The 13,064-nt window shown below is 52.0% G+C and overlaps 4 protein-coding genes across 4 annotated transcripts; 1 reads left to right on the top strand and 3 right to left on the bottom strand.

Annotated features, from left to right (window-relative positions):
- Nucleotides 1–47: 47 nt before the first annotated feature.
- Nucleotides 48–1,691, bottom strand: CC84DRAFT_1120632 (alcohol dehydrogenase 1; the record flags this gene model as incomplete). Its single annotated transcript, XM_018175584.2, has 3 exons — nucleotides 1,151–1,691; nucleotides 886–1,082; nucleotides 48–830 (listed from the first exon to the last, which is right to left on the bottom strand). Exons 1-3 carry the CDS (start codon nucleotides 1,272–1,274, stop codon nucleotides 48–50), a joined length of 1,104 nt encoding a protein of 367 aa, XP_018034671.1. The 5' UTR covers nucleotides 1,275–1,691.
- Nucleotides 1,692–2,612: 921 nt separating this feature from the next.
- CC84DRAFT_1206025 (uncharacterized protein) lies at nucleotides 2,613–5,758 on the top strand. Its single transcript, XM_018182008.1, has 5 exons — nucleotides 2,613–2,852; nucleotides 2,903–3,578; nucleotides 3,627–3,779; nucleotides 3,826–3,940; nucleotides 3,985–5,758. Exons 1-5 carry the CDS (start codon nucleotides 2,695–2,697, stop codon nucleotides 5,592–5,594), a joined length of 2,712 nt encoding a protein of 903 aa, XP_018034670.1. The 5' UTR covers nucleotides 2,613–2,694; the 3' UTR covers nucleotides 5,595–5,758.
- Nucleotides 5,759–5,903: 145 nt separating this feature from the next.
- CC84DRAFT_1094051 (cytochrome P450) lies at nucleotides 5,904–7,541 on the bottom strand (the record flags this gene model as incomplete). The annotated part of the gene is made up of 3 exons (XM_018174547.1): nucleotides 5,904–6,858; nucleotides 6,916–7,365; nucleotides 7,495–7,541. 3 exons carry the CDS (start codon nucleotides 7,539–7,541, stop codon nucleotides 5,904–5,906), a joined length of 1,452 nt encoding a protein of 483 aa, XP_018034669.1.
- Nucleotides 7,542–11,337: 3,796 nt separating this feature from the next.
- Nucleotides 11,338–12,130, bottom strand: CC84DRAFT_1146813 (Glyoxalase/Bleomycin resistance protein/Dihydroxybiphenyl dioxygenase; the record flags this gene model as incomplete). The annotated part of the gene is made up of 2 exons (XM_018176569.1): nucleotides 11,436–12,130; nucleotides 11,338–11,382 (listed from the first exon to the last, which is right to left on the bottom strand). Exons 1-2 carry the CDS (start codon nucleotides 11,988–11,990, stop codon nucleotides 11,338–11,340), a joined length of 600 nt encoding a protein of 199 aa, XP_018034668.1. The 5' UTR covers nucleotides 11,991–12,130.
- Nucleotides 12,131–13,064: the final 934 nt, after the last annotated feature.

The following is a 13,064-nucleotide window of genomic DNA, read 5'->3' as shown; positions in this document are numbered from 1 at the left end:
GATTACATGATTCATTTACTGTATTAGACGACAATGCTGCTCCAGCTTTATTCCGTGTTGAAGTCTATCACCGCCCTCCCCGCAATCTCCCCCCTTCTTAGCTTCTGCACAACCTCATTAAACTGGCTCAATGGATACACCGTACAAATCGGCTTCAACAGCCCCCTCTGCGCAAACTGCAGCGTCTTATCCACATCCCCCATACTGCTCACCAGCGTCCCCTGCACCGACTGCTTCCGGAAGCACATCTGCCCTGGATCCACATCGATGTGGAACGCGCCCGCCGGCGGCAGCCCAATGCACATGACCTTTCCGCCGACTCTGCCGCCCAGGAAAGAGATAGAGGAGGGGTAAGACTGCACGGCCGTCACGTACACGGCATGTGCGCCGACGCCGTCGCAGATCTTGACTACTTCCTCGGCGACGTTGGAGGTTTCCTTGAAGTCGATGAAGTGCTCCGCGCCGTTCTCGATGCAGAGCTTCTTCTTGTCGGCACCCGTGTCTATCGCGACGGGCCGCAGTCCCATGGCCTTGGCCAGCTGCAAGCCTTGCATGCCAACGCCGCCGCCTGCGCCGGGGAAGACTGCCCAGTCGCCTGGCTGGAGGCCGGATTCCTTGATCGACGTGTAGACTGTGGATGCGGAGCACATGATCGGGCCGGCGATGAAGTCTGATACTCCATCGGGTATGATGGTTGTGTAGCGCTCGGGCGAAACGATATATTGCTGGTACGAGCCGTTTATCGTGAGACCGGTGAGGACGGCTCCTGCACAGTAGCATTCGTCACCGGTGCGGCAAAGTTCGCAGGCACCGCAGGTATCTTGGATGGGCTGTGCAAACCGTCAGTCCTTCTGATCCAATGCCGACGAGAAGTGGGTGATGTACCTTGAGACCAGCCCTCATGCCAGGCTTCAATGTCTTGACCTGGGAGCCAACCTTCACAATGACACCCGCACCCTCGTGCCCAGCGCATTGCGTGCCAAGGTCAGACATCTTGGGGAGTGCCCAGTCGTTGAGCATGAAGTGCAGGTCCGAGTGGCATATTCCGGTTGCGTTGAGCTTGACGAGGACCTCGTTCGGTTCTGCAGGGGTCAGTAGGTGTATACATGCAACGTAACGAGTATGCACAAACAACAACAGGGACACCTACTTATTTCAGGTACGGGAACATCTCGAACTTCGACGCGAAAGTCCGGGCCTTCGTTGACAACGACGCCCGCCTTGCACGTCTTCGGGATCTCGAACACCTGCTCCTGCTCTTTGCTGTCCGCCATACTCGCAATGCAATTCGTTAGAGCAACAGGATCCTAGACGGCCCGGGGGTAGACGATGTGGGAGGACTGAGCAGGACAAGCGAGGAAGAAGGCGAAGCTGATGCACAAAAGGTAGTAGTGGAAGACGAAGTACCCCTCGCGCCGTCGTACCTTCCCCTCTTTATTAATAGCCGCACACTACCTTGTCCAAGACCCGGCACGCGTCCTCCATCTCTAACCCTCCCCATAGCTGCCGCCGACTGTCCGCCACGTGCGAAGAAGACCTCGGTCTGATCAACGCGACCACTGAGCGACGGCACCTCGCGTGGTCTGGTCGAATCGTGACGCCTGAGTCGTCTCGAAGCGGAATCCGGCCGCCGCGGTTCGCGGTCCAAACGCACCAAGTGGGCTGTTCGGCGTTGCTGGCGGCATCCTGCGGCAGGTGGTAGGCGATGCTGGGGAAGCTGTGGGGTAGAAACGAGGCTAACTGCGGGGTAACATGACGTAACGCCCCGAGAGGCGGAAGAGTGAGACCGGATAGAGACTACTCGTCCTCTGCTGACAGTGAAATAGAGGAATGAACGTCCCCATTGCTAGTATAAATTCATGACGAGTTTCCCCTGCGTTCACGAGAAACTGGTGTCCTCGCGACATAGTCAACGAAGAAGCCTCACCAGGGGCAATCGGGCCGTATCCACCTTGCTCCGCAAGATTGACAACTGCCGCCAAAGGTGATCGGGCCAGGATACCACAAGACCAGCGAAGCGTCTTATCTTCCATTTTGGTGGCTGATGATCGGGAAGTGGCATCGGCTCAAGCATCTTTGGCCTGGCAGCTGTGATTGGAAATGTTTTCCGTCCGGATTGAATTCGAGTCGGTGAATGTACCGAGTTTGAAGTGCAGTTGGAAAAGAGGGCAAGGAAACGTGGCCATGGGTTGTGCAACACTACATTGTGATGGGCAAAGTTTTCGTCCAAGCGGAGTGGAAACTGACCACCAACCCAAAGCACTTACTCTGTTTGGGATTTTTTGAACTCCTGAGGACCAGGCCTATGAGTTCTATTTGACATTGGTGCTGGACTCCATAGACGTGAAGGATCGCTTGTTGAACCAGCCACGTGACGTAGAGCTCACCCGGGCATCTGGGCAGGAGCACTCCATCTGGGTGAGCGAACTTCGAACCCTCCTTCTTCTATGTCTTCTGCCTGCCAGTCTTCTCACAGACTATGGGCTCAAATTCTCCTGTACGCTCTCGCGTCAAGAATCCTGGCTGTTATGGGACTGTGGCGCAGCAGAATGCACGAGCCACAGTTTGTCGCGTTTGGTTCAACCTCGAACCTCCGACGTTGCGCGTGGAGCTCCCGATAAGCACATTTATGATTAACGACATGCGCGCATAGGAACATGCCCTTTCACCCGATAAGCTTGACACTCGCAGAGCATGTCCAGCTCGTCATCCAACCAGTCCGCCCATGGACAGGCCGAAGCGTCCTCGAGCCGCTCGCAAGCGAACAGGCAGCCGACCGTCGACGATGAGCCCAGTGACGAAGAGGACGGCCTCTTAGATGAGGATCCGCTAGCAAGCACATTGCCGGAGCAGTAGGCTTTCGAAACCATAGTAACGAATTGGGGGAAGCTGACATGGCCAGGGTATCCTTCAAACGCAAGCAGAAGGCCGCCGCCTCCTCCGCCTTCGGGCTCCCGCGATTCCTCTCGTCGCCCCTCGGCACCTCGAAAGACCGCGCGTCCCCGCTTCCACGCTCCCAGAATACCCGCGCACACCATCTACGAACCACATCAGGTGGGAGCGACACTGAGCTCATCCTGAACTACCTCGACACGCCCGCCGACGCCGGCGACCAGCTTCAGGACACAAAGGATGCCAACGGGCTCGACTGGTACGTCGAAGGTCCCGGCCGGCGCGTGGGCTACGATGACTTGACGGCCATTGATTGGATCTTCGAATATGCGAAGGAGCGGCAGCGACTGCGATATCTCTACTCCAGCGCATCGGGCATGCTAGGCCACGTCAAGCAAATCGCGGATGCGAGCCAGATTTGGATCATCTTGATCGCGGCTGGCGTGCTCAGCGGTGGTATCGCAGCTTTCATCGACGTTGCGAGTGATTGGCTGGGCGATTTGAAGGCGGGATACTGCAGCAATATAGATGGGGATGGGAGGTTTTATCTGAACAAAGGATTTTGCTGCTGGGGCTATTCTGAGTACGCCAAGTGCAATGATTGGCATCCCTGGAGCACAGCAATGGGCATTCGATCTGTGGGTGGGGGCTGGATCGTGGAGTATATCTTCTTTGTACTATTTTCGGTAAGTGCCTGTTCACTCAACCGTAATGGCCCGGTCTAACACGAGCAGGTTCTATTTGCAGCTTGCGCGAGCCTTCTTGTGCGGGAGTTCTCCACTCATGCGAAGCACAGCGGTATCGCAGAGATTAAGACAGTCCTGGGTGGCTTCGTTATCCGGCGGTTTCTGGGCGTTTGGACCTTGGTTGTTAAGACTCTGGGGTTGGTGCGTAATTCTTGAAAGTATGGAAACCTTGCGCTAATTGCTCCAGTGTCTCGCAGTCGCATCTGGCCTTTGGCTGGGCAAAGAAGGCCCGCTGGTTCACGTAGCGTGCTGTTCCGCAAATCTCTTCATGAAATTATTTCCTAGTGTAAATCATAATGAGGGTAAGCAACCAAGATCAGTTGACCGACGAAGCTGACCACGGCAGCACGAAAACGAGAGGTACTTTCCGCTGCAGCTGCAGCCGGCATATCGGTAGCTTTTGGTTCCCCCATTGGCGGAGTGCTGTTCAGTCTCGAGCAGCTGTCCTATTATTTTCCCGATAAGACTATGTGGCAGAGCTTCGTCTGCGCCATGGTCGCAGCAGTCACTCTGCAAGCGTTCAATCCCTTCAGAACCGGCAAGCTTGTTTTATATCAGGTCACCTATCACAGCGGGTGGCACGACTTCGAGCTGGTCCCATTTGCTTTCCTCGGAATCCTCGGTGGTCTGTATGGAGGACTGTTTACCAAGCTTAATATGCGGGTCGCGGAGTGGCGGCAGCATCGCTCGTACCTGAAAGGACCTGTCACCGAAGTTGTCATTGTCGCCTTTGTGACAGCCATGATAAACTACCCTATCAAGTTCATGCGCGCCCAGGCCTCGGAGCTCGTATACTTCCTCTTCGCTGAATGCGTCGATCTAACAGATGATACGCTCGGCCTCTGCAAGGCAGGCAAAGCCAACACTGGCGTGGTAGCCCTTCTCCTTATCTCCGCAGGCCTCGGCATCATCCTTGCGAGCTTCACATTCGGCCTTCAAATCCCAGCTGGCATCATTCTTCCCTCCATGGCTATCGGCGGCCTCTACGGTCGCGCTGTTGGTCTCACCGTAAAGCAACTTCAGCAAGCGTGGCCTGGTCTATTTATCTTCAACTCATGCGAACCTGACGTCCCCTGCGTCACGCCTGGAACTTACGCCATCATCGGCGCTGCCTCTGCCCTTGGGGGTGTAACCCGCATGACCGTGTCGCTCGTGGTCATCATGTTTGAGCTGACAGGCGCGCTTACCTACGTACTTCCCATCATGATCGCCGTCATGATCAGCAAGTGGGTCGGAGACGCTATCTCACCACGAGGCATATATGAGTCCTGGATCCATTTCAACGGATACCCTTTCCTCGACAACCGCGACGATAACAGCTCGTCCATTCCCGATGTCCCCGCTGCACAAGTCATGACTCGCATCGAAGACCTCACCGCCATCACGGCTACCGGCCACACAGTCGCCTCTCTCCGCCAGCTGCTATCGCGGCACCGCTTCCGGGGCTTCCCGGTGATAGACAACGTCCAGGATGCACTCCTTCTAGGCTACATATCCAGAACCGAGCTGGCATTCGCGCTCAAGTCTGCGGTCTCCTCACCACGTAACCTCTCACCAGATACTGAAGCCCACTTCTCCCACCAGCCGCTATCAGACCCTACCACCTCCCTTGACCTACGGCCTTGGATGGATCAGACGCCCATTACGCTTAATGCGAAAGCTAGCTTCCAACTCACGGTCGCAATGTTCATGAAGCTGGGGTTGCGTTATGTTATCTTCACTGAAAGGGGTGCATTGAAGGGCCTATTGACGAAGAAAGATGTGTGGTTTGTGTTGGATGGCGTAGAGGAAAGGGAAGGATATGTACAGGATGAAGTGGGTGGTGGACGGGGCGTTGGGCGTGCACAACCCGAGGATGAAGAGGATGAAGGGAGAGGCTTATTGGCCGCGAATGAGGACGATGATGCGGGTGGGGGTTTTGGTGGAAGGGAGCAAGTTAGGTCGGGTAGTGTTTAGGATAGAGATATCGCTCCTTCTTGACCAGGTGTGGCGAGTGTATCGGTTATCGAGGAGCTGTGAAGATGATGCTGTCCATTCTCAATAGGATGCGCGAACGGCCCCCAAGTCAGCTAGTGTCCTCGAGGTGGACGACATGAATCCACCCTATACAAATGCGGCAGTCTCTAAATGAGGACCAGAGCTGTCTTTGCCTTCTTCATGCAGGTGCCGTCCCTGTGGAACCAATAATTGTATTTAGCCGGTCTACCATGCATGCTAGCTGTGCCGTCCTTAACCTTGCAGTCTTGTCCCAAACATACGCCTAATCTATTCTGAATGACGAAGTGCGTCCATATCTTCAGCCGCGAGTGGCATCGACTTGTCGGAGTCCGTAACAAGGACCTCCCACTTGACATTCAAATCAAATCCATCCCTCGGGATTAGCTTGACGACAAGGTCTTCATCGGGTCGGGGAGTCACTTCCCACAAGCTTGCCTTGTTGGTGGTCAGCTCTTTCCACTTTCCGTCCACAGGGTGCATGTCAAAGCGTAGAATCATCAGGGCAGTGAATGCAAAGATCTCCGTGCTTGCGAAATGTCGACCAGGGCATAACGTCGTTCCTCCACCGAACCCGCGGAAGGCAATCGGATTCGGACGCTTCGCACTTGGGAAAAAACGGCGATGATCGAATGAGTGGACATTCGCACCCCAGGTTGCAGCGTCCTGGTGTTGCACTGGAGCTGGGATCATGACCGTTCCTCCCTTCTTGAGAAGATACTTTCCGTCAAGGATGTGATCTTCCATAACTTGTCGAGTGGATATACCGACTGAGTGCAGCCTTAGTACCTCTTGTAAGCTGGAGAGCAGGGTAGGGCAGGAGGTCTTGGCTTGCGTGAGGTCGAGCGTAATTGTTATGCCGGATCCTCCTCCTTGTGTCTTATTCGTATTCTCGGAAAGAATGGTGCCTAGCTCTCTACGACAGTCTTCAAGTGCACTCGGGCTCGAGTAAAGATGGTAGAGTAGCCAGAAACAGGCGGGCGAAGTGTTGGTAAGTATCGCAATCGCCCCAGCTGTTTCGAACCTTGCAATGTCTTCCACTGGGATCTTGTGCTCCATGCTGTGCGCATAGCGAGCTTTGATAAGAGCCGATCCCTGTTCGTGACCGCCTTCGTTGAAGTATTGCACAAATCGCTTCGCCATGAATTCTCGTGCGTTGAAGCTGTCTCGAACGAATGAAGGTGGGAGACCCATGAGTAGACCCATAACTCCTTCTTGGAACTCCCTGAAGTTTATTAGCACACTCTCTCAGTAACGCATTATGTCCTCTCAGCGAGCTTACCAGAACGCTTCAACGATGGCGGGATCTCGGAAGGGGTTCTGGTCTCCATAGACTGAATCCGTTGTCGCACGCGTAACTTCCCGCTTGACAAAGTCAAATAGTCTGAAAACCTCTGACGACTGAATCCGTTCGAGTGAGGTAGTGATCTTTTGTGCCATGACCCTATTCATGGCGTCCAGCCCTGGGCCAGGGAAGAGGGGCGGATGTATGGCTTTGTAGTGTGTGATTGAGTAACCCCAGAATCCCTCATCGCCATTGACATTCGTGTTGAGAATGTCGTTGGCCGTTTGGCTCGACCCACAAACATTCATTGCAAGCTTCGCCTGCAACGGAGGGAAGGCCAGTGTTTTGTATTGGCGTTGCACTGATGGGATGAGGGACGTTTCATTGATAACATAAAGCCTGGCTCCCGGAAGTCGTATTGTACAAGCTGGCATTCTTGATTGTTCCCTGCATAACTTATTAGTTGTGAAAAAGATAGAAGTATATCCTTTCGATTTGTTCTGCGTCCGAAGAGGCAGCGCGGTCGGATATACCATCTGTTGAGAATAGCAGGACTGTTTGAGAGGGTCTGCACACCATAATTCGACGTAGTATCTACTCTTCTTCCTCGAAAGATCAATCATGGGCTTGATAAAAGGTGTCGAAGTTGGAACTGGCGGGGGTTCCCTCGCGTCTTGAGTAAGATGGAGGATCAAATGCAAGCCGCCGTAGAGAACAGTCGCGACAGTGACAAGTGTCGCAAATGCAACAGATGCTGTGGAGGACATGGTGGAGGAAAGGATCGTGGCAATGGTGAAGTGAGAAAATGGAAGCAAAAAGGAACGAAAGCTGTGAAGGGTAAGGTACCCACGCGCGAGTCTGAAATTCAAACTGTGCCACATCCTGGGTAGGCTTAGCTCTGGGTCTCACAAGGTCTCGTTGCCGATATACCCATGTATTACCGTCACAGTGGATAACACGTGCAGTATATTAATGGATGCCCGTATACGCGGTTCTATTGGGTTCTGACAACACGGTCACTTGGTGCAACAGTTCACTCGCTGATTGTCTTGCTGAATAGCGCTACAGTAGTATTTACCCGCGCTGACGCCGTGCATGAACATGAGCTAGGGAACATTAAGGTCACCGCGCATGCATCGCCGAACTGCAATTCGCAAATTTGACCAAAAATATAGCTGCCGATGCCATCCTCCATTGCTAAACCCCGATAACCACCGTAATCACATTCCATCGGACACACGCGACGAATTCCTTGCCCATTTAGGTCGATCGAGATGATTCCGTGATCGAAAAAGCAGTCTCGACCTTGATATTCCCTTTTGCCCTGTGCCCTGGAAGCTTGCGAGGCGGCGTCTCCAGGAAACATATGTGCAAGCATTCGGTCGATAGTGTCCGTCTGCGACTCAGGTTGTTTCTTTACATCGTTGTTCTCCACCCTCGCGAGCTTGTAATCTTCTCCTACGGAAAAGGTATGCTAGAATGATCTCGTGGTGAGATATGAACGAGTGGTTGTAGTCATGTACTTGGGGAATTTGGCGAAAGGAGCCATGCATGGAATAATAACACCAACACTATACTCCACGGTGCTAGGCCACTCTTAGTGTCTATCACACATACAGAAAATGATAGGAGTAACTTACGTGACAACTAAGAGCGGAACTTGTAGGTAGGTTGTGTCGCGCACCCACATGTTGTTTGTGTCGTAGCTGAAACTACGATAGCGATATATAAGCGCTAAGATACTCATGATGAAAGCACAGTAATCAGGTCAGTCCTCGCCCAAAAACATTAATTGCCAAAGTATTACCCTGTGCCAGCCAGGACGATTAGCATGATAATTATTTTGCGATTTGGTGGCAGTTTGAGTTTGTAACATGCCGGAAGAGGCAGTATGAGCAAGTAAAAGTCATCCAGCAAATTGGCCACGCCTGAAAGGGTACTGAAAAATCTGGACAAGGCCAGAGGGATTGCCGCGTTGTGGCCCTGTCATGCCGACTAGATATGCCAAACGGTCAGTTCCGCCTCGTGGCCCGCAAACAATACCATTGCCGATGGCTGCAGTGTGAGAAAGGGCAAAGCTGACACCGACTCCAGCATACACCATCCATCGTACGTATGCGAGCGGCCGAAATGCGGTGAAATAAGGCTATAGACGGCAAGCTTGATGCCCCACGTAAGCAATGGAGTGGCTACTATCAAGACTAGTGAGCGCTGGATTGGACGTTAGCGATCGTTCAGACTTCACTTGCACGGCAGCGGCTCCACTTACCACTAGGACGGCTTCGTTAGATCTTTAATCTGCACATCCCAAGCATGGTATCCATATGCCCCTCCGGTCATCACTGTAACATTTTAGTGGAATGGAATGATCCAAGATCCCGCGAGTACCTACAGCTAATCTGAAGAATTGCCAGCGACACTTCGCAGCTCTATACGAGAGTTAGCAGATTCCAAGGCTAGATATTCACGCGCACCAAGCTTAATAAAAACATTGCTGTCCAGGGTCAGAGTCTCATCCTCGCCAAGATCTTGAGCTACTCACAGTCATCGAAGTCCCATCTATGTCTCATATAGCACTTGCTGTACATAGGTATGGTCGACATGATGCGCATGGCTGGTATTACGATGGCTCCCGCCATGACCAGCAGTTCCCCATGCCAGACTCGATGTTGAAAATCCGCAATCATGTTCTGGATGGTATGCTGAGAATCTAATCTAGGACATAATATTACTCTTATGTCTCGGGACACCTTTTGGGTGCCTGGCACAAGGAGTTGATTTTTATGGTTTTTCGAAGCTTTGAACTTTAGAATGACACTACGTCAATACGTTGCGGTCATTCCTAATTCAACATCCTTCTAGATGTGGGCTAGGCAGATTCTCGCTAGTCAGAGTGGCTTTTTCCCAAGCCAACTAGCTCCAACGGTATAGGCCGTGTCATGATGGTAAGATAACAAGATGGGCAGCATGTGAATTTGGGGATGATCGTTGATGCCGTAACAGAAGATACACGAGACTGTAGCACACAGGTGTGCCGAGAGTGAGAAAGAGTTACGCAAACATGATATCCTCGATGCATTTCTCTCACGAGGACTCTCCACCGCTCAAGTGACGACAGAGATTTTAATAAATTTCCCTGGTGATAATGTATGGCTACCATCGCGGACCCGGCCCACTTGAAGACTGACAGACGTACAGATCTAGCGAAGTGGGCGCTACATTACATGCACTCTAAGCAATTATCAGGTGTATATTCTCCAATGACCTTGTCGTGCGCAAGCTGCAAGAAGAGATTGATGCAGTTATTAGTGGCCTCAGAGATTCTCAAGATTCAGTCCTAAACTCTGTCATCAAACAGATAAAATCCCTCCAAGACTGTCTCCTGGAGCCTGTATTCTCTCAGCTTCGTGAGCGTGTATTTCCCCCAGAAGGTACAATCATGAACGGATACACCATCACAGGGGGCACATGGCTCGGCCTCAATACTATCGGTACTCAGATGAGCTCCGTCTTCGGGGACAATGTCTCCGAATTCTGTCTTGAATGGTGTTGAATCAATTATGAAGCACAGTTGAAGCTTGTGCGACGAAATCTAGACCTTGTATTTGGACATGGAAACTCCAATTGTCCTGGTATGAACATTGCGAATCTTGAACTGAACAAGATAATTTTCGAGATATATATGTGCCGCTTTCGACCTTCTTCTTGAATCGGATACTCACACGCATCTAGGATTTTCGAAGATACAAGCTCCGTTTCAGCAACGCGGAGAAGCCATGGAAGACAAGGAGAGATCTTGTTCTTGCAGAGTTTAATGTCTTCGCGGAACTGAGTGTGACATCTAGCGAAACTTTTAATGGGGTGGATGCGTGAAGCTGGCTGTGTGTGGCATCGTTTGTTGTTCACGAGGGTCTACAATTGCGCTTCACTCTCTGACCGCTGGAGCACAATTTAGAGCAATGTGAGCGTAGCCGAGCGTGATCGACAGTAACAGGTCGACATAGAGAAAACGTGTAATCTCAGAGCCGTCGTCGGCCGTACCATAAAGATTGCGTGTGGCGCTGGTGGCACGGTGCATCGGATTTATGTACATATCATAAGCTGACATTTCGCGAGTCGGCGTCTTGCAGATGAAGGGGTACCGGTATCCTTGTCAACCAAGTATGGACTCGCCGCAGCTAGGGCGCGCGTATCATTTTTGGCCCCACCACTGCGTTGATTGCGGCACAGCTCTATGATATCCCGCTAATAGACACAGCGATTGAAACATCGACGAGCGCTTCTGCAGGCATCGCTTGCGCTGACGTCCGTTGGAAACGTATCCATCGCGGACCTCAATGTACCGGTCATTTCGATCATGGGGCCGAGCTCAGCCCCAAAATGTCCACGAGTCCATTGAAGCAGACGAACGAATGCACGCTAGGCTGACTTCACAACTTGGGGTACGATCTCGACCCAGTAGCCCTGTTCATGTTTAGCTCGCCATGTTATGTCCGCTTGCACACGAGTGATCTCACATCGGGATCCTTGACGAATGCCAACTGTCGGAAAACATGCTTATAGCCCTCGCTCACTTTTCCATGGTCCCCCATTACGACTCTTTCCGGTAGGCCCATTCCGTCCTCTTTGTCCGCCTCTAATGGCTTGATGACCTCGAACCCAAATGCTTTCACCCTCTCTAATGCCTCGCCTACATCCGGCACGGTGAACCCCACATGACCGAAGCCTACCCCTCCGTTTTGGTACTCGTTACCATTTTGGTACTCTACTGAGCTGTCCGCAGGGATATGATATAGCTCGAGAAGTCCCTTAGATGTGCCTAGCGTGCTGATGTTGGTATCGCGCGGACCGAGGTAGTATATTGTCCATGGCCCAGCATTGAATATGAAGACGGTATGTAAACCAAAGCAATCGTTGTAGAACCGGATAGATTTTTCTGGGTCTTTGATACGTAGCATAAGATGATTGAGGCTGTAGCCGGCTGTGGAAGGGGAAACGGGCCGTGGGGGCGGAATTATGTGTTTCCCGGCTGGATAAGGCCCAGATGGGAAGTTGGGGTCGGCGGCGGACATGGTGAACGTACGTATGCTGGAAACGAAGCGATGTGATCGAACTGTGCCCTGAATTGACTCTCCGTAATGTTCGCAGAGAAGTGTCTTAGCAAAGAATTCCTGGTTGGTTTGCTCAGTGGAGATTCTTCTCAATTGTTCATCGAAAGACCTGACACCGACATGTATTGGTTTTCTCCACATGGAGGCAGCCAAAACAAAGGTAATGCGTGACCAGCCCACTTGTGGAACTATGTGGGGTAGCTGTGAGGCGTTAATGCGGGGTACTTCCCCACTGCACGACTGAGACCGTTGTCCCCTTCCAGAGCTTCACAAATCTAATTTTGTCTAAACAGACAGCAGGCCAGTCCATTCACGGACCGTTTGATCCCCCGCATCCGTTCCTCTCAACACCACAGAAGCCTTGCTCGGGTTGTTAGATTGTTCTGGTTGCCACATGTATTGATGATCCATCTCGTGCAGATGATGTCCGCTTCTCTGAATACAACTATGGAATACTATAGACGCCTCGATATGTTACTGTTCAAATCTTCTTGCTCTATTACGTCTATTCACGCGAGCGCCGAGTCTCGGCCGAGGGCCGGATTTAGACTCGCGTCGCGCAGTAGTACACCTGGCTGCAACACAGTGCAAAGCGTCATGAGCAGGTCCTCCGGAAGTAGTGAGAAGTCAATGACGACTACCCTTAATCTGTCTGGCGTTACGCAAGTGCACGCAGATTCGAGCTCTTGAGCGAAAATCCGCGTCACGCCCGAACCATCCTGATACTCTTGGCTTTCTAAACCATCTGTTGATTAGTATACGCGGTTGCTTGAACTAGGATAGGTTTGCTTGTATTGAAGAATCATGTATGAAGCCTCGTATCATTGCGGCGGACTATTCAACAACGACAGAGATCGCACTTTTCGCCAGGATTCAAGAATGAAGAACCTCAAGATATACTACGACCCAGAATTCACCACCACGATCGACAACATCCCAATCCCAAAGCATGGCCCTGATGAGGTGCTCATCATGTATGTACCGTCATCAAAGCAGCGATAGAGACTAGGCAATGATGAAGGCGTAGCAATATCC

Source organism: Paraphaeosphaeria sporulosa (assembly GCF_001642045.1).
Source record: "Paraphaeosphaeria sporulosa strain AP3s5-JAC2a unplaced genomic scaffold CC84scaffold_6, whole genome shotgun sequence".
Taxonomy (NCBI): domain Eukaryota; kingdom Fungi; phylum Ascomycota; class Dothideomycetes; order Pleosporales; family Didymosphaeriaceae; genus Paraphaeosphaeria; species Paraphaeosphaeria sporulosa.
Note: the sequence above shows the minus strand (reverse complement) of the source record. Positions and strands in the feature narration are given on the sequence as shown.